The 18,290-nt window shown below is 40.0% G+C and overlaps 2 protein-coding genes across 7 annotated transcripts; both read right to left on the bottom strand.

The window, feature by feature from the left end:
- Nucleotides 1–869: 869 nt before the first annotated feature.
- slc45a4b (solute carrier family 45 member 4b) lies at nt 870–14,275 on the bottom strand. Of its 5 annotated transcripts, XM_067601627.1 has the most exons (15): nt 14,107–14,275; nt 12,054–13,060; nt 8,649–8,837; nt 8,376–8,555; nt 7,432–8,087; nt 7,021–7,170; nt 6,666–6,914; nt 6,376–6,495; nt 6,099–6,198; nt 5,884–5,964; nt 5,596–5,726; nt 5,357–5,425; nt 4,181–4,243; nt 2,555–2,618; nt 870–2,134 (listed from the first exon to the last, which is right to left on the bottom strand). In XM_067601627.1, the coding sequence occupies exons 2-14, from the start codon at nt 12,310–12,312 to the stop codon at nt 2,571–2,573; spliced, it is 2,295 nt and encodes a 764-aa protein (XP_067457728.1). In that variant the 5' UTR covers nt 12,313–13,060; nt 14,107–14,275; the 3' UTR covers nt 870–2,134; nt 2,555–2,570. The 5 variants fall into 5 exon arrangements, 4 of the variants coding, with proteins under 4 accessions (XP_067457728.1, XP_067457727.1, XP_067457725.1 ...); XR_010930412.1 differs by having other exon boundaries at nt 2,555–4,243; XM_067601626.1 differs by having other exon boundaries at nt 870–2,618.
- Nucleotides 14,276–14,623: 348 nt separating this feature from the next.
- gpr20 (G protein-coupled receptor 20) lies at nt 14,624–17,841 on the bottom strand. 2 transcript variants are annotated; one of them, XM_067601614.1, is made up of 6 exons: nt 17,491–17,841; nt 17,137–17,403; nt 16,800–17,044; nt 16,460–16,544; nt 16,058–16,183; nt 14,624–15,855 (listed from the first exon to the last, which is right to left on the bottom strand). In XM_067601614.1, exons 1-6 carry the CDS (start codon nt 17,683–17,685, stop codon nt 15,670–15,672), a joined length of 1,104 nt encoding a protein of 367 aa, XP_067457715.1. In that variant the 5' UTR covers nt 17,686–17,841; the 3' UTR covers nt 14,624–15,669. The 2 variants fall into 2 exon arrangements, with proteins under 2 accessions (XP_067457715.1, XP_067457714.1); XM_067601613.1 differs by having other exon boundaries at nt 15,684–16,183.
- Nucleotides 17,842–18,290: the final 449 nt, after the last annotated feature.

Genomic DNA, 18,290 nt, shown 5'->3' with positions numbered 1-18,290 from the left:
TGAATTTAGTTATTGTTTTTGATATGTATTACTGCTAAACAAATAAAAATACTTGCAGATTCAGTAAACTTTATTCAGACAGAAAAAATAGAAATTAAATAACCTTCACCCACACAGAACTGCTGTTCTGTTTTGCCCAGATACAATAATACAACATACACTGATGTTTACAGGTTGGCATCATCTCGTTCATCATCGTCAAAGTATAAATTATTTCATACTACAAATTGATTTTTCACTTAGTTTTACGAACATATGAATGAATAGTACTTCATTTTTGTGGTATTTATATTCTGTAACATGGTCAACTAACTTTCAAATAAATTAGCAGAGGGGTATTATTTTCAAGATACTGAAAATTTGTTATATTGAATTAATTGCACACTCTGTTCAATTAAAGTTTGTTGAATTGTAACATGAATTCATGACAAATTAAGAACAGTACAATGTCATGTACTTGGTGTTAATATGGACTCACTCATAGCATTGTACATACTTGGTGGAGTCTAAACATGTTTGGTTGACTATCCGCTGAATATTTGAGAAGTTTGTTTTCTGTTACTTTGAGAGAAAGATATGCTCACTGGTCAAAGTATTTCTTTGTTTCCTCGCAAGACAAGTGAAACAAAATGGCAATGCAGTCTGATAAAAAGGTTAAAACAAATGTAAGTACAATGTATTGTATTGTGCGTACACTTTCTATCTCTTCTAAATCTCACTACATCAAGCTCTTGTAGTTTATTGCTTAAATTAACTTTTAATCTTTCCAATAACTATCCCTAATATTTGTACAGAAAAAAAAGAAAACAGCTAATGATGAGTGCAGCTAGAAATGTGTAATGTGAGATTATCAATAAAACAGACACAACTGAAGGTGCATTCATTTTCTTTTTTTAAATTTTTGGTACAAAAATACCTTGTTCTCAATGTACAAAAGTCTGTACAGCAGCAAAAAGATCCAAAAATCACTTTTAAAAACCACCAGTGATTGACCTCCAAACCAAAACAGAATATTATCCTGAAAGTCTAAAAACATTTGTATAAAATCAAAAACACTTCCAACACACAGCCTGTTTCAAGAAGAAGGTTCTTATCTGGATAACTTTGCTGAACCCTAACAGGTGTTTTTAAAATCACTCCATATTTTCAGATTTTAGTGGGCACTAATCTGAGATATTTTAAAATAATGTAATTTTTTAGATACATCAGCTGTCATTTCCTGCTGTTGTTCAGTGAACCATACAAAGCCAGATGGATTCTTATTCAGTAGTTTGGCACTAATAGTGGAAACTGTCTTCTCCACAGAAAAACAGTTTTGGTGACAGCTCTGAAATATTTCAACCAGTTGGAATCAAATTACTCACTGAACTGATGTTATTATTTATTATTGTGAGAGGGATGGAAGCTGTAGAGGAAAAAAATGGCCTTTGATTCACCAGTCCTTTTTTCTAGTCCTATAATAAAAAGGTGAAAAGAAAAGTTTAAGTGAATCTGCAGGTTCCACTATGAAACATTCAATTTCTTTTTGGATTTACAGGAACTTGCCATAATGGACAGTGCCAGTCAAAAGTGAGGACGCGCTTTGTCATTCAAAGGAATGGGAAGGTGTGTCCAAATATTTGACTGGTGCTGTAATTTGGAACCTCGTATTGTTTTGAAAACATAATATTTGAAAAAGTGAACTCCTAACACTAACAAAACTTTGTACCCTAACCTCTTATTAAAAGGTGCTTTTGAACAATTCTCAAACACAACAGCACACACACCATGTCACACACTAACCAAGTGTCTGCATTATTTACAGTTAGTGAGTAATTATATAATGCAATATCATGGCTCTCAACAGTTTCCCTTTAATATGTGATGCAAAAGTCAACAGAAAGAGGATGTTCCCTTTTTTGTGCTTGTATATCAGGCTGTGTGAATCTTGAGGTGCAAAAACCACAATGACAGCGATTACACCAAAGAAGACACTTTGTCATTATAGGCAGATGATGTATCCAGTAGGATACATGGTCCCAGAGTAAAGAAGGGTGCAGTAAGACCTCACCATCAATCAAGTCTTCAAGGAACTTTGGTGCAATGTTTCACAATGTTTTCACTTGTGACATTGTTCCCTCTGTGTTGAACAATCCTTTAAGGAGGAAACCACATAGAGGTGGTCACGTTTCATTTTCATCGGTTCATTTGGTCATGACACCCCAGTAAGGCGATTTTAAGTTTGCATAGATCCTTGCATAGAAGTGGCCCTCTCTACCATTTTGTATGAAGCATTACAGGTTTCTGGAACAGTTTCAGAGCATGTGACATTAAATCTCCCCAATCAAACCAAAACTAATAATGCTCCTATTAGTGAGCTGAAGACTGCTGTGGCCACTGTGACCAATTACTGTAAGGGGCACTTAGAGTAACCCTCATATTTAATAGTGTTTAAGATTAACTTTGGAGCCAACAGTGATTAGAGACACTAGATTTAGACTATACACAGGTCTGTAGCGTATTACACAGTCTAAACTGTACTGTTAATGACACTCCTAAATATTATCTTGCATACTTCTCAATGTTCACGATTATCCGCAGATTCTTCTCATATTTGTTATTCTGAGGTAAACTGAAACCTGGAAATAGGGGAGCAGGACACAGTTTAAGGCAGGATTGATCAGAATGGCACACCACGCTAATTTGTAAACAGAGCTGGGTTATTTTGCTTCCTATATAAAGTATAATCAGAAACTGCAAATTTTTGCCAATTACAAAGTATTTCTATTATTTTCTGCGAGGCTGGATATGACAACTATGAACTACATTTTTAATTTATATTTGAAAACACTTTCTAAATTCACACAGTAGGAAGCAAAACAAATGCCAACCTGTAATTTACAGTGTAAACTCTCTGTAACTCTTCATAATGGATGACAGTTGGTAATTTGAATATGATCAATGTAGATAACAGATTAATTAATCTGCAGATTAATTCCAATTTCTCAGCTACAATAATAAAATGTTGCTTTTGTATCATGGCATTAAAGGAGAATATGGCATTCTGAATTTTTGTATGTTTCCGTACAGTGGAATTTTTTTTTTTTCTCAAATCAAACAATGGCACTTCTAACCACACACTAGCCTGAAAAACAGATTGCAATGCCAAAAATTTGAATAAAAACGTGTATGAAAATAAATTGTACTAAAAATAAGTATAATAAAAAATAATTGTTTTGTCTACAACAAATGTAGAAGCTTTTACCTACAGTTTGGAAACTTTCTGGTATGTAAAAAAAAAACAATATAATGCAATTAACAGGCTGGAACACATTTTTACATCTCTGTTCAGCCCTGTAATGCAGAGGTACACAAAGTGACACTTTTACAGCATTATGATTGTCAACTAAGCAGTTATGGAACAGCTTCTGTGAAATGAAATATGCCACTGACCTGCCATAGATGTATTTCATATGACAGTCATTATGTCATTCTGCAGCATCTGTGTTATAACGCTGTTCAAAAGTGAGACAGAAAGTGCTATGTGTGCTTCCCATGAATGTTTTTGCAATAAAAGTTTTTGTTTCAGTAGTCTGAACTAAGTTAGTTTAAACAGTTAGACCAAATCATTGCCAGCTGGCTCTTTGCCTTTCAATGGCTCACAACCATCCAAACATTTATTTGGGTTTGGGTTGAGGTAGCTACAGGATAAGCGGAGAATCCCCCCAAAATTAGATTTATTCTCCTTATCAGTCTTCCAAGAAGATAATCTGTCCAAATCCATCCCACCCGTTTTTCTGTAGATGAGATGTCAATTTTCTGCCACATTTGCCCTCTCTCTTTGTCTCTCCTCCTTCAGCAAGACAGGCTGTCAAATGAGTAAACCAGATGCATTTGATGTAATCTCCATATGCTGTGGAATGTGCTTGGTGAGGATAAACATAAAACCTTATATCCGTGTTAATGCTTAGACAACAGAGTGATTCTCTGTCTTCATCAAACTATTTCTGTCTGTGAGGTCCAGCAGAGCCAGACTCTGACTGGTCCTTTCCCCATTTGCATCTGAATCTACAGGCAAATTCGACAAGCCCTGGTCCTTCTCTGAGCTGCTGGGCTCCACATCAGGATAAATAACAAGGAAACAGGCAGTAAGGAAGCCAAGGAAGGAGCCCACAGAGGCCACTACAGGGATGACACGTACACTGCCAACTGCATCTATGACAGCTCCAAGGGCTGATGCAACCAGAATCTGGCTGATATAGACCTGGAAATAGAGCAAAATTTTATGATGCAGACAAATATTTGGAAAAATGCATCATGTTATCATAGTCCTCAGCCAAAATCATGCTGTTTGTGACGAGTTCAAGTCCAATAGCAAAATGTTACACTTGTTTTGGATGTTATCACTCGACTGAATGGGCATTATCAATGGTTATCACCCTCACAGATATGGGGGTTAGGAGGGGCCTGCTACATCTACTAGTAGGTGCATATCAACCTATTGGAATAAGGTCGTGGCACCTATCAGTAGGTAATATGTTGCTATGTTACACTACACAATAATTATGTTTTATGATGTGCTAACACTTTGGTTAAGGTCTGGTTAGGTTTAGGCACAAAAACCACTTGGTTAGGGTTAGTAAAATATCATGGTTTGGTTTAAAATGATCACTTGAAAAGTGGTTAAAATTTGACAACCATCAGTTATGAATGCAGTAAAAATGTCAGGTTAAACGGCAGTATAATGCAGTGAAAATGTCCCAGAGGCGAACAATGGTCTCAGACTATTGTCTCTTTGCATGCAACTTGCAGGTTGCCAGCTAACTATCTAGCTATCCATCCAACCCACTTCCTCCTATCAAGGGAAAAATCATCTTATCAAATCATCTTATATTGACGTCATTGGAACTGTGTCACTTCCCCAGGTCATAATTACAACAGCCGCTAGATGGCGTCTGTAACTCAAAGGTGACACATGCACTGTACTGCACTGAAAAGCCCACTGAGATAGTCTGTGTGCATACTAACTTCCACACCAGGTGCTCAAGCTGTAAAGACTGATAATTACACCTTGAGGTGGACGGGCAGTCCACGCCTTTACTTGAAGAGTTTACCAACTTTTATGTAAACAGTGTCACGGCTCTTGTCAATCAGATGTAATTGTCTTTTTAATAACCATAATGCCCTTCTGAACCTACTAGTAGGTGTGGCAGGCCCCTTCCAACCCGTATCTATGAGGCTGATGACCACTGGTAACACCCTTTCAATTGAGTCATAATATTAGAAGTGGGTGAATGTTGCCTGGATGGATACTGCTGGGTAAGTTTAGAGGGAATAAGGAGGGGTGTATAAAGTAAAAATGAGTGTAAATGCTCACCTGGCAGGATAAGATAGCGCAGTCAATACCAAAACCTCTTCGAGTGTTTGCTGGACTGTGGTGAATGTACTGAGGAAAGGAACATGAGAGGAGACACTTTGACTTCAATTGCAAATTTTGTTTCCTTTAGATGACTACTTTTTTTGATGTAGAGTTCATGAAAGTTTTATTGTGTACCGTCAGTTAGGAACAATAAGTGTGGGATGTGTGTGTGCGTGTTTATGTTTGTGTAAAAATACCTCTTTGATTTCATGGTACTGCCCAAGTAATGCATAGGGACAGTAGGAGATACTCATTGAGATGATGCCCATGCTACTGATCATCACCATGGCAACATAAACGTTAGGGAAGATCGCCATCACAGCAGTTCCTAAGATGAGGAGGTGGGGAGAGGCTCGCGGTCAAGTTAGTGAATACACAGACACATTTTTTTTCCTGCACACATTAAGACAATATGAAAACTCCTCCCAAATCTACTGTATGACATCTTACTGTCGTTAGCTCTGTATTCTATTGTGGCAACTGACCTATCGAGAAGCTCAGAGTTCCAACGATGTAGATGACCCTAATGCTCAGGTCAAAATTATCCAGGGACTTCTGAAGGATAGCTGGTGGAGAGAAATGTCAATTATTGGAGGCAGATATGGGAAGAGGGTCTATTTTGTATGTAAATATGACAGTTAAATGATTTGGAATCCTAATTTGAAAATAGAAACTGAGTTTGTGTGCGTGTGTGTTTTACCAGAGCAGACAGCAGCAGTAGCAGCGTAGACCACTAGTCCCCAGCAGCCCATCTGTACTCCTCTGTTATAATTTTGTAGTTCAGTGGAATTGGATGGTGCCTGAGAAAACATAATTATTATAGATATATATTATAGACTAGACTGAGATCACAGTGTCTACTGTCTACACAGACGTAGATGTGCGTAACATGTCGTGTTTATGTGTGCGTTGTATGTCAACAATGATGATCAAACAACATAACACACAAGAGCATGAGGGTGTTTGAGTGTGTGTACCGTGGGGTCTCCATGGTAGATCACTTGTCCCATGAAATCAGTATAAAACACAGCCTCAGCTATAATGGAGAACCACGTGACAAGGTGACACACGCACAGTCTCCACAGCTGCCTCGGCATCTATTGAGAACAGAAACAGAGATGAGAAATCGAGACGAGCAGGTGAACATGGAACAGGACTTTCACAAAAATGGGAGGTTTGGTTTGAAATGTTGTGAAAGTGTTGCAGCGCAACACTAAAATAGGAGCAAAAACACCTCAATATTTGAGACATTTCCAATTTACTTCACCTTCAACATGGACAACCAAAGCAGTCGGACAGTTGTGCCCCTGTCTGGTCCCCCCTCACTGCTGGAGCCCTCAGATGACAGACTGCTAGCTGACAGCTGCAACTCCCGCCTGTTCGCAGGCCGCTGGAGGTCGCTCAGATCATTCAGACTGCGGGAGGTGGTGATTGGCCGAGGGCTTGAAGGCCCTGTCCGCCGCAGTCTAAAGCGTTGTGATCCCACTCGTCCATAGTAGGAGAAAGTGAAAGAGGGCTGGAGATGGAAAAAATGAAGATCAGCTTTTTTTACCTTTGAACCTTTTCCCTAAAACACTTGTGATTATTGTTAAAAGTAAAAAAGGTAAGGATTGCAGTTGTACTTGTCTGTAGAAGGTGTGTGGGTGCGGTCGTGTTGAAACTGAGGTACTGGAGGGGCGGCTCGCCACCCTGGAGGAGGCGTGGCCTTTCATTGCATTTGAGTATTCAGAGGAAGACAAGCCAGCATTGGAACCATTGGCAACCTTGGTCTGCTGGACAGGAGAGAAACACATTAAATACACAAAAAGACAATCAGTACATAGGAGTATATATATCTGAAGCACAGTACTAAGATCATCTGTCTTTGAAGAGTTCCACATTATCCCTATTGCAAAAATTGAGATAATAATCACATAGAAAATTACTCTACTTCAGTTCATTTGCTTGTGTGCAAGCAATAAAATGTGTTTCACAGTACTTTCAACATGCATTCATACAATATCTGCAACTGTAGCAGGTGAGTTGTATATCACCTGGGTTTTCAGACTTGAGTCCTCTGAGCCAGAACTGATCTGAAGGTGAGGAGGAAGACAGTTTGTTGGATTCTTAAGCTTAGACAAGGTGGGATTTCTAGGCTCCAAGACCACCATCCCATCAGTAAGGGCAGGTGGTCCATCTGGAGTATTACTGCTATCCAATGGCTTGAAAGCATCTTCTAGATCCGCCTCTGTCTCTGGTAGAAAGCGATGCACCTCTGGCAGGAAGAGTTGTGCGTCTGGGTCTAGGTCAGGATCCAACTCAACTGTAGCGTCTGGCATAGCTAAGACTGAATCGCTTTTACTCCGCACTCGCTCCACAGCGAGGAAGTCCATTTCCCCTTCCTCGGAATCTGATTCTTGATCTTGAGCGAAGGCATCCTCCTCTGCGATCACATCAAGTAAAGGTGGCGTGTGGCCAGCAGGCCTGAAAGACAACTGGCTGTTCGACTCCCCGCTTCCTGTGGCTTTAAGCTGGCAGGATGGGGCAAAAGGTCGTTCAGGGATACTGAACATGTGCAGTGTGACAGAGATAATGAAGATGATGCCTGCAAACAGGAAGAGGACCTGTTCCTGTGACTTAAATGCACGTCCCAGAGCTGTGCCAGTCCAGTCTAGACCACCCAGCATGTAGCCCACTGCTCCACCGAGACCTGGAGAGATGGGAATAGAGATAGACACACATTTCAGTTAATGTGCAGTGCAAGACACAGGAACTGATGTAAGGAATTTCTGACACTGTACTGTTTACAAATGTAAAACATGTTTAAAACATTCTGAGAAGGGTCTTGGAAATAATTTGTGCATTATGACGATGTATGTATGTATGTATGTATGTATGTATGTATGTATGTATTACCTATAGATCTTTTCTTCCATAGCTGATATTGTCTATGTGAACAGTGCGTATGTGTGTGTTTGTGTATGCATGTATGTGTTACCAGCAGAGAAGGCATGAATATTAAGAGCCATATCTTGCTCCTCAGTATCAGCAACATCAAGAAGGTACGCTCTAATTGGTCCCTCAGAGGCATCAGCACAGAAGTCCAGCACCACTACACCGACTACAGTAAGGACAATGCCAATTGGCTGGCTGTTGGGGCTATCACCAATGGAAAGGCCTGAAAGAGCATCACAGTATAAATACAGTTGCGTTAAACAGCGATTAATGTAATTTTGTAAAGCAATGACTCTCTCTGAAACTCTCTACTCACCTATTAATGAGCCATTTAAAAACAGTGCCACCCCCAGCAGCACGCCTACACACAGGGCCAGAATGAACGGTCTTCTCCGGCCCCACCGCAGTGTACAGCGATCACTGGCTGAGCCAATCACAGGTGTGAAGAGGAGACCCAGGATCGGACTGAGGAACCATGTTAAACTGTAATATTGCTCAGGAAGACCTAAAACAAACAAACACACAAACATAGAAAACAGAATATTTATTCAGAAAGGGATTAGGTGAAAGCTTTTTTTTCCCCCAAAAGGTTTGATATGAAACAATGCTTTACCTCATGTGTCTCCACTTCCCTTGTTACATTTGACAACATAGTTAAATAATAAGCTACATCATTACAGTAACATACTGTGTTGCTGTCTGTGCTTTCACAATATTGTAACCAATAAGTCTTGCAAGAAAGCATTTCCCCGAGCTACAGTTCAACGAAATAAAAAACACCAGAGGGCACTCCAGTGTTGAAACAGTAACAGTTTTATTTGCTGATGTTATATGATTCAGCAAAAAATAACAGATGCAATTAAGACATAATAAAGGCAGAAAAAGTGTGTGTGTTTGAACTCAGCACTGAGCATGTAGCTTGAAACAAGCTTTGCTGCATGTAATATAGTTACCTTTTGTGTTCATTTTTACACTATTTGCTTTGTATTTCTGATAACGCTAGAACCATTTTTTTTACTCATCATTTATTTGAAAAACATTTTCATTGAATTTAATTTGTTTTATTTATCATAAACCTTGTCTAAAAGTCAGGTTTCCCTAACAGTAATAGTTGTTTTGATTCTCAAATTAACCACTGACTCAACAACTGACAACAACTGAATTACTTATATACTGGGCTCTGTTTTGCGCTGTTATCTTGGGAAAAAAATCATTGAACTAATCTATTCATACTTCTGTCATGCATGAACTTGCCAGAGTTACTGAAATGGTGAACTGCTTGGCAGAGAAGCCTTTTCCAGTTTTTTTTCTCCACACAAACAGTTTAAATTTTCCTGTGTTCTGTTGTTTATAAAAGCATAGCATAAATCAGCCCTTGCATTCCCATGCATAGCTGTAGAAACATTATCGCTCTTAAACAGCTTCCTCTGGGTTTTCGAGTGACTGGGACATTTCAGATCATGAGGTGGCCTGTTACAACACCACAGACAGAAATATGCGTCAATCAACCAGGGAAATGGTGAAATCAGCTCCAGTTTAGCCTGTCTAAAGAAAGAAGAAGGCTTCAGCATGCATTAATATCAGCAAACACTCATCATTATAGCAATTTCAATACCAATGTGTTTTGGCAATTGTCAACATGGCTCACATATTTATTACATTTATGTGAGACAATGCACCAGCTCTCATTTCTAGCAACAAAAAAAATGTGATGACAATATCCTGATTTTCTACCCCTTATATAGAAGCAGACCTTTAGTTTCAATGTAAAAGTCTCATTGCCTCGAATCCAGTCAGCTGGCTGGACGAGCTGGCTGGTTCTCACGGGAACAACATCTTACCCACGCTGCCTTGCTCCGCTCCTGCCTTCACTCTCCCATATGTCAACAAAACAGCAGCTACATCTACAGTACTTTGCAGTAGCTGACCACAATCACTCTTGAGGTCACAGTTTGGTTCATACTGGAGTGTCACCTTTTCTATCAGTCAATTGTGGGTCATATTTGATAAATACATTTTTGCTGTGCCACTCTCCACAATGAAAAAATATAACAAATTCTGTTTCTCAGAATCCTCAGGCATTCAATGGAATAATCTGATCCTTCTTTAGGGGAGCTTGCTGTAGGAGATTCTTGCTGAACTATTGTTTTCTTTCTTTAAAAACAGGAAACAGACAAAGAAGGAGAATTTTATGGGTTTCCTGGGTGTTCCTTTTAAAGTGCAGAATAGTATCACTGCATTATTAGCTAGAGTATGTGAGTAGATATGTTTTACATTCCAACTAAGTACAGCATGTTATAAAATCTTTTACTAAATAAAAAACAAACAGAAATCTCTGTGTAGCTTTGAAGGGGTGATTAGTTATGTTTATGAATAACAGCGTTAGGAGTCACTGCCCTAGAAGTGCTTTGGATAAGTGTCCACCTACCAAATAAGGTTCCACAGCATATTTATTTGGAGTTAAGAAGATGTGTCCGTGCAACAGAGCTGCTCCCGTAACAGAGCCTTAAAAATGTGCATCTACTGTACTCACAGATAATCCAAAAGAGAGTACAGCAATAAATACACGTTCAAGCTTGAGGAGCTCCAGGAAATTCAGCTAACTATTATAGATAGACAGATTTATTTGACAATAATATACAAGACTGAAATCACCCAGTCCTGACATACCGTTCAACTGTATTGTACACATACATATATATGTGTGTTTTTACAAGGGTGACTCAGAAGTCAACCCTGTTAAAACCTACTGCTAATGAGTCACCTGTTCAAACTGGTAGTACATCATTCAGGTTTAACATGTTAATGTTTCTGAAGGTGATGTTATCACAACCTGGGAGGTTGTGAGTTTTTAAGCATAGTCTTTCCTACAATATTGTGAACAGGGAGGAAAACAGTGAGACTGAAATGCGCTGTGTTAGACATTCTTGTCATACCTAGCCAGGAGAAAATGCCTTTGTTCCATTTCTGCTATGGTGGCAAACCTGACATCAAGCTGCATAGCCCCTGGGTTAGGGTTACTGCTGGGAACACAGGTTACATGACACAGTGGTGCAGCCAGGGAAAGCCAGAGATCCAGTCTGGCTATTGCAGTGACAGTCAAGTTCCACCACGTTGCTACTGTCGCAGCTGAAGTTAAGACTAGGGGGGCAATGTTCTTGGTAAGGCTGTGGTGGGCATCACCAAACCCAACTATGATGTAGAAAATAAACCAGCAAAAAGATGATGAATCTGGCCCAACTGTCAGTGGGCCTCCCAATTTCATGACACTAACCAGGGGCAGACTGCCACACATATCACCATGATACCTGACAGAGTAAACAAAGCATGATATACACCAGCTTTGCACTTATATAGCAATACTTATAACCATTCCCCTACTACTGATGTTTCTGCTTGCTTTGAACAAAGCATACAGTGTACATATTAGACAGACAGGTGCACTTGGCCGTAGTATTCACTCATCTGTGAATGCAAGTTGTTGTAATACAGGTTCTGCTAATATCTGTACCCCATACTTATCTCAGGTTGAAAAAGTATTCTATCACAAATTCACCTTGAGTACATTAAAATGTGCTGGCAATACAAATGAATGGAAATTCCTGTGCTGCCCGTATTGCTGAATTTTCATCTTTAGGTACCTATGACATCACCAACAACAGTTTAAGTGTGAAAAGGGCGAGAGTGCGTCTGTCTCCACGACTGTACTGTGTCTCCTTACCTATCTGTAGCAGCACTGGTGTCACCAGGGCTGTTTCCATGGCGTAGCAGAACTCACGGCCAAACATCACTGCCCCGTGCATTACCCAGCGATGCAGAGGGATCTGCATACCTCTGCCCTCTTCAACCATGTCCTCTGCCTCGTCCTTCTCACTATCACTGTCTTTTGCTTCTTCCTTAGGTTTCCTCCTCTCTGGAAGGCCTGAGGCCTCTCCTTCCTCTGCTTCTCCTCCCATTAAGGTCTGATTTAGAGGAACCATTTGTTTCGCTGGATGGTTGGTATGTTGATATTATTTTCTTATATGTGTAAGTACAACTGTACTATGTTATAATGTGCTAATAGAGCATGTAATGTCCATTGTTTTCATCCCAATCACTCCCAGTGAAAGAAGAGTCCAAGATTATTATTCAGGGAGCATCTCTGCTGGTCAGCACCTTCTTGGTTCAAAGCTGAACTGTGACTGTGATCAGTACAATGCCATAGACTTGCAAATAATTGAAGAGGAGGAGGAGGTAGGAATCATCATTATAATGAGATGAATGTGTCCAAAAAAATGATGTGGTAAAAATATATTCCATACATTTTATCCTGTGGCCATCATGCTGATATTTGATCAGTGTACACAATTCAGTAGGTCAGCTCGAGAGCGGTGGTGTTCCTCGCTGTGGCTTGCGCTGTGGCTTGCGCTGATTCAAAATTCAGCAAAAGCAGAGGAGTCCTGGGCTGCTCCAGAGGTATGTAGATGGGAGGAGTGGGAAAGAGCAAAAGAGGTGGGAGGATGGGGGTGGCGATATGTTTGTTATGGGTTTCAGTAACTGTGTGTTTGTGGTGAGCTGCTGCTAGGGTTAGAGTAGGTCTGTGACAATGATCGCTGTGGCTTGTCAGTGTGCGTTGGAGCTTGGTGCACGCAGCTTTTGGATTGTGTAAGATTTGAGTGTGTGTCAGCAGAGAAAGTCAGAGTCAAAGCATGTGGAAACTCCTTGGCAAAGAGTCACACAGCAAGCAACCTGCAGAAAACAAGACACCAGTTAGTCTGTAAGCTAAAGCTACAAAATAGAACAGAGGGTAGCATTGCCTTGCCTTTCAACATGTCTGTACAGATATAGAAAGAAACATCAAAGAAGACAAAGTATATATCTTACTATCCATTTTTTTGTAACTATCCAAAATAGGTCAAGGGAAAAATTCTGGACAGCTTCCACGTTGAAAAATGTTTTAGTGCAGCTGGGTCCCCTGACAGGAAACTAAAATTCTTTTGACTTAGGAAAAATGCTGCCCTGCACTAATGAAACAACAAATGCAAACTCAATTTATTTTACGCTACACAAAACTAACCATTTTATGAGGGAGTTGAGGGAGTAGACATCATGTGACAGAATGAGGTAACAAATGACCAAAGCATTTTTGCCACACCTTACCTATCAGAGATTGCTACACAATTTTCCAATGATGTCTTAACTGAGTCTGTTTCAATTAAGTGACATTACCTGCAGCCATAACCTTTGAACCACATGACTAGCAGACAAAAAAGATCACATGGGGTTTTCATGGGGTAACGGTGTAACCTGTGTGTTATGTATTAACCACTCTATACAAGTTTTAACCTCCCCTGAACAGGGTTGAAAATGTGTTTTGCACACCGAGGAATGAATGATACTGAGGTGTGTGTGTGTGTGTGTGTGTGTGTGTGTGTCTGGGGGTGGCTTGTTGAACCAGTCGGGACTTGTTTTGTCAGGAGCCACTGTACTAACATTAACAATGACTTACCTGTGCTACCTACCTAACAGTTACCTGCTGTAAAGTCTAAATAAATAATGACGAGGCATTATGAGCGGTTTAAGTGTCTGAGGATGTTGCACATGGCAATAGACACATGTGGTAAGTCCGACTGACTGAAATCACCTGACTGGGTGACTCAATGTACTGCTAACTTTAAACTGGCTAACATTACCTCGGCGAGCTAACCTAGGCTGGGCAATGAATCAGAAAGCTAACGTTAGCAATTTACGGCAAAGAGACGCACTCATAGTGAAAAGAAAAAGACGTAATGTACCTGGAATTTTACTCCCGTACGTTAGAGTCGAGCCATTTCCGCCTTCTGTAAATTTTCGATACCGTGGCAGCAAAACTCTCGATTTGGGTTAGCAGTCTGGCTAACCTTTGCCAGCTAACCGAGTGGGCATCTGGTTTACTACACTAATCAATCTCAACGGGTTTCCACAGTAACAAAGCGAGGCGTGGTCTGGGGATAACGCGGATGACGTCAGCAAAACACTCACCTACTGTGGGTCAGAAAATCACACTGATGATGATACTTACAGTATATTCCTCATCGATTAATAATGACACCAGTAGTAATCAATTAAAACAATAATGATTGTGTAGGCTTGTCAACAATAATTAATAACCATTAATTTAAAAGAGGTATTATTATTATTTTCAATTGTAATCATTGGTCGGTAATCATTTAGTTTTTTTTTATCCAAATTTCATCCTTCAAATATAAAATCATCAGTAAATCAATTCGTAATACAAAGCAAAGCATTTCACTCGCTTGAACACCTCTTTATTTCTCCCCTAATTCCCCTAATATACATTTAATATGTCTTCTTTCCTGCAAACAGAAGTTCTTATGATGCTACAGCACATAATATCAAACTTTGTTACGTTAAAAACATTATTGCAGCCAAACAACTGCTGTCCAAACATTCACAATGTGTGTGTCATCCAAGCAAGTTTCATTTCAGTTGTTAACATTTTTCCTCTGTCTCTGATGCTTCTCAAGGGTGAGCAATGTTGCCCTCTGCTGCACAAAAGTGGTTATCATTCCCAAACAGTGGGTCTTGAGAAGGGGTCAAGATATGACTGTGAACATGTAATCCAGGCCATAAAACATATCTTTTTGTGGGAAACAGGAACGGGTGTGATCTGTTTTACACTATGTTCCATCTGTATTAATCACCTTATTTTCACACACTTCTTTTGTTAATACCTGCTATTATTTCCTATCCTGTTAAAGCTTTCCTGCAAAACAAAATTCACAGCTATTTACTCCTTTTGCAATGGCAATTGTCGACATGCTCAGCCACAGGATTTATTTAGGGATTACACAACATGATAGGTAACTTTAGTTTGGATATGGCACATAGTCTCTGTGCTCACACACTTTAAAGGTAAAATATGAGTTGAAATATGATTGTATAAAGAATTATAGCACATATGGACGTATGATTCCTACATGCAATAATACTTATAAGTCAGCTTTGTATTGTGTTGTATTTGGCAGCAAACTAGCCCACTAGTTAGGGAGATTGTCCCGTGGATGAAAAGTTGCAGGTCCAAAGTAACAGGATGATATTGTTTAAATGTAGATTCGATTGTCTCTTGTCAAAGTAATTCATTCAAGTAGTTAGCTCTGTTGCACTGGTATCTCCCTTTTTAAAAAATGGGTAATTTCTCATTAATAAATTATTAATAACAGCATTAGCTGTCAATCCTGAGCTCTTCTCACTGTGCCATCACACACTAATGCTGTTATCACTGGTCAGAGTCCAAAAATATCCGCAGTATCTCCCCAGGCGACTTTCAGCTGTCCTCACCCCATACAAGAGGGGATTTACAGTGTATGATTCTTCCCCAGATTGTCTCTCTGCAGTGAGGTGGTAATCTTGGTCATCATGATCACATTACTAGAGATGGCGTTGACTGTTCCTCCTGAGGCCTTGGAGCTGTGCTGCATGCTGATGATGTCACCACTGGTCTGCTCATGATCTGCACGACGGAAAATATTTTTCATTGTAGTCTGGGGAGAGAAAAGGAGAGGACATTATGAGTAAATAACTGAATGAATAATGGAAGGACAAATTATGGCTGGAGGAAAGGATGGGTGGAGAGATGGATAGGTGGCACAGCAAGGATGTATAGTGGATGAAAAAGGCAAGGAGGGGCTTTTGTATATACACATATGCTGTATATACACACATATATAGTAACTTCAGTTTTACCTGGAAATTGTTTGTAACAAAGCAGTAGACAACGGGATCCATACAGCTATTCAAACTGCTGAGTGTTACAGTCAAGTGGTAGACTATCACATGATGAGGCATGTCGGGGTAGAAGTACACCACCACCTACAACACAAAAATACACAAAAAACATAACAGCGCAGCCACATAATTAGACATAATCCTTTAATATTTGACAAAAACATGTTCATTTCATAAATACAGAAAAACAGCAACATATCTTGTGTTATCATCATCTACCCATCATTAAGTTTATCCTACAACCTTTCCACTGTTAAATCTGTACATATCTCATATTAAAGTCTCAGTGAGAGTTTCAGGGTTACAAAAATATGATGTTAATATTTTATGTAAAACAAAGTGTCACTGTCTCTCACTCACCTGTCTGATGTGGAAAGGTGTGAAGCAGACAGTGAAGATGATAAGCACAGTGGTCAACAGCTGGACAGCCCTCCTTCTCCTCTCCCTGAAAAACACACAGGGAGAGATCCTGCTGTAACATCCCATCAACTGTATGCCAGCAGTGCTTTCAGTGCTACAACTTTTCATTGTTTCTTGTGCATGTATGGTATATTCTTGTACCAAAATCATGTAAAACACTGTCATTTTATTTTTTTTCAACATCTGATACAGGCAAATAACTGACCAAAACTCAAAAGCTCTTAGTATTCTGGATTCCTTACTTCTTTACTTCAGTCTATGTGTTTAACATTGGTTATACCTGCTTTGCTGCATCAGGCGGCGATCAGCAAGGGCCCACATTATCCGCAAAGTGAAAGCCACAATGACGATGAGGGGCAGAAAGAACTCAGTGATGGTGAGGAACAGGAGCTTTGAGAGGCAGCAGCCCGTGTGCTGGATAGCACTGGAGAGGAAGGAGTAGGTGACCACGATGGCAAATACCCAGACAGAGACACACACACATTTGGCCACACTGGAGCTCCGCCACCGACGGGATGCTTCAACCTGCAAGGACAAAAAAAAAAAAAGTACTTTTAGCTTCCTTTTGTTTATCCAGCATCCAGCATGTTGTGAGGGGATAGTTTACAAGCCCTCACCTGCACTATGGCAAGGTAACGGTCGACACATATGCAGGTCAGGAACAAGATGCTGCAGTACATGTTGACAAAGTAGCTTAAGATGTGCAGGTATGAGCAGGTGAGACAAGCTCCTCCACTGTAGTAAAGCAGGATGCGAGTCGGCAGAGAGAGATTCACCAAGAGGTCTGACACTGCCAGGTTGATGGTGTAGATCACCGAGGTGGTCTTTTGCTTGGTGCGGAAACAGAAAACATAAAGCGCCACAATGTTGAGCACCATGCCCACCTGGAAGAGATTGAATTTTGTCAATTTTGTTGATCAGAGAGTTATTATTCCTTCGATTCACAAAAGGGATTCATGAAATATACCTACTAGGAATATGAGAGAGTTTATGACCATCAGTGCAATCCAAAGGCCGTAGAAGTCATTGTAGAGTCCTTCATCTAAATGAGCTAGTTTTTGAAGATATGCTTCCATGCCACTTCTGTTGCTGGAACTGGCTGTTACAGTCAGGAGGGGAAATGAAGTATTGATAAAAAGCCAGGACTCAGTACTGTTGGAGTTCATTATAATGGTGACTGATGCCGATGTTGATGATAAAGATGATGACGATGTGGATTGGTGAGGACTGGGAGGATGATACAGATGATGATTCAGTGTTGGAGTAGAAACTGTCAGACAAAATGACACAATGTTTAAATTTCAACAAAAGGCTGATACCTGCAAGATATGCAGTCTGTATTTTATTTAAGGATGCTGATGTCCATCCAGATTCTCTATACCCATTTATTCCAGCATGGCAACAGAAAAACACCACAAACACATCTGCCATAGAGCTGAAACAGTAACAGCCAAACTCATTCACACTTACAGGGAGCATCATGGGTTTTGAAATTGTCATTTTCGCAACTTATGTGATAAATGAAGCAGTTTTCTCGTTCTTCTGCTTTCCGGCTAGATTGATGCCTGATCAAACCCAAATAAACTTAAATCTTTCTCTCTATCACACACACAAACACACGTCCATCTCAATTCTGCTCTGACGTACACTGAATCCCTTGTCTCTAACCTCAGTTGGTTGTTGCTGTTGGCATGACCACATTGACAAAGCCACTTCGAGCAAGTATTTGGTTTATTTAGACTATCTATTTATATGTAACTGTATTTATTTA

Source organism: Thunnus thynnus, chromosome 10 (genome assembly GCF_963924715.1).
Source record: "Thunnus thynnus chromosome 10, fThuThy2.1, whole genome shotgun sequence".
Taxonomy (NCBI): domain Eukaryota; kingdom Metazoa; phylum Chordata; class Actinopteri; order Scombriformes; family Scombridae; genus Thunnus; species Thunnus thynnus.
The sequence above is the reverse complement of the archived record's forward strand: the minus strand, read 5'-3'. Positions and strand labels throughout refer to the sequence as shown.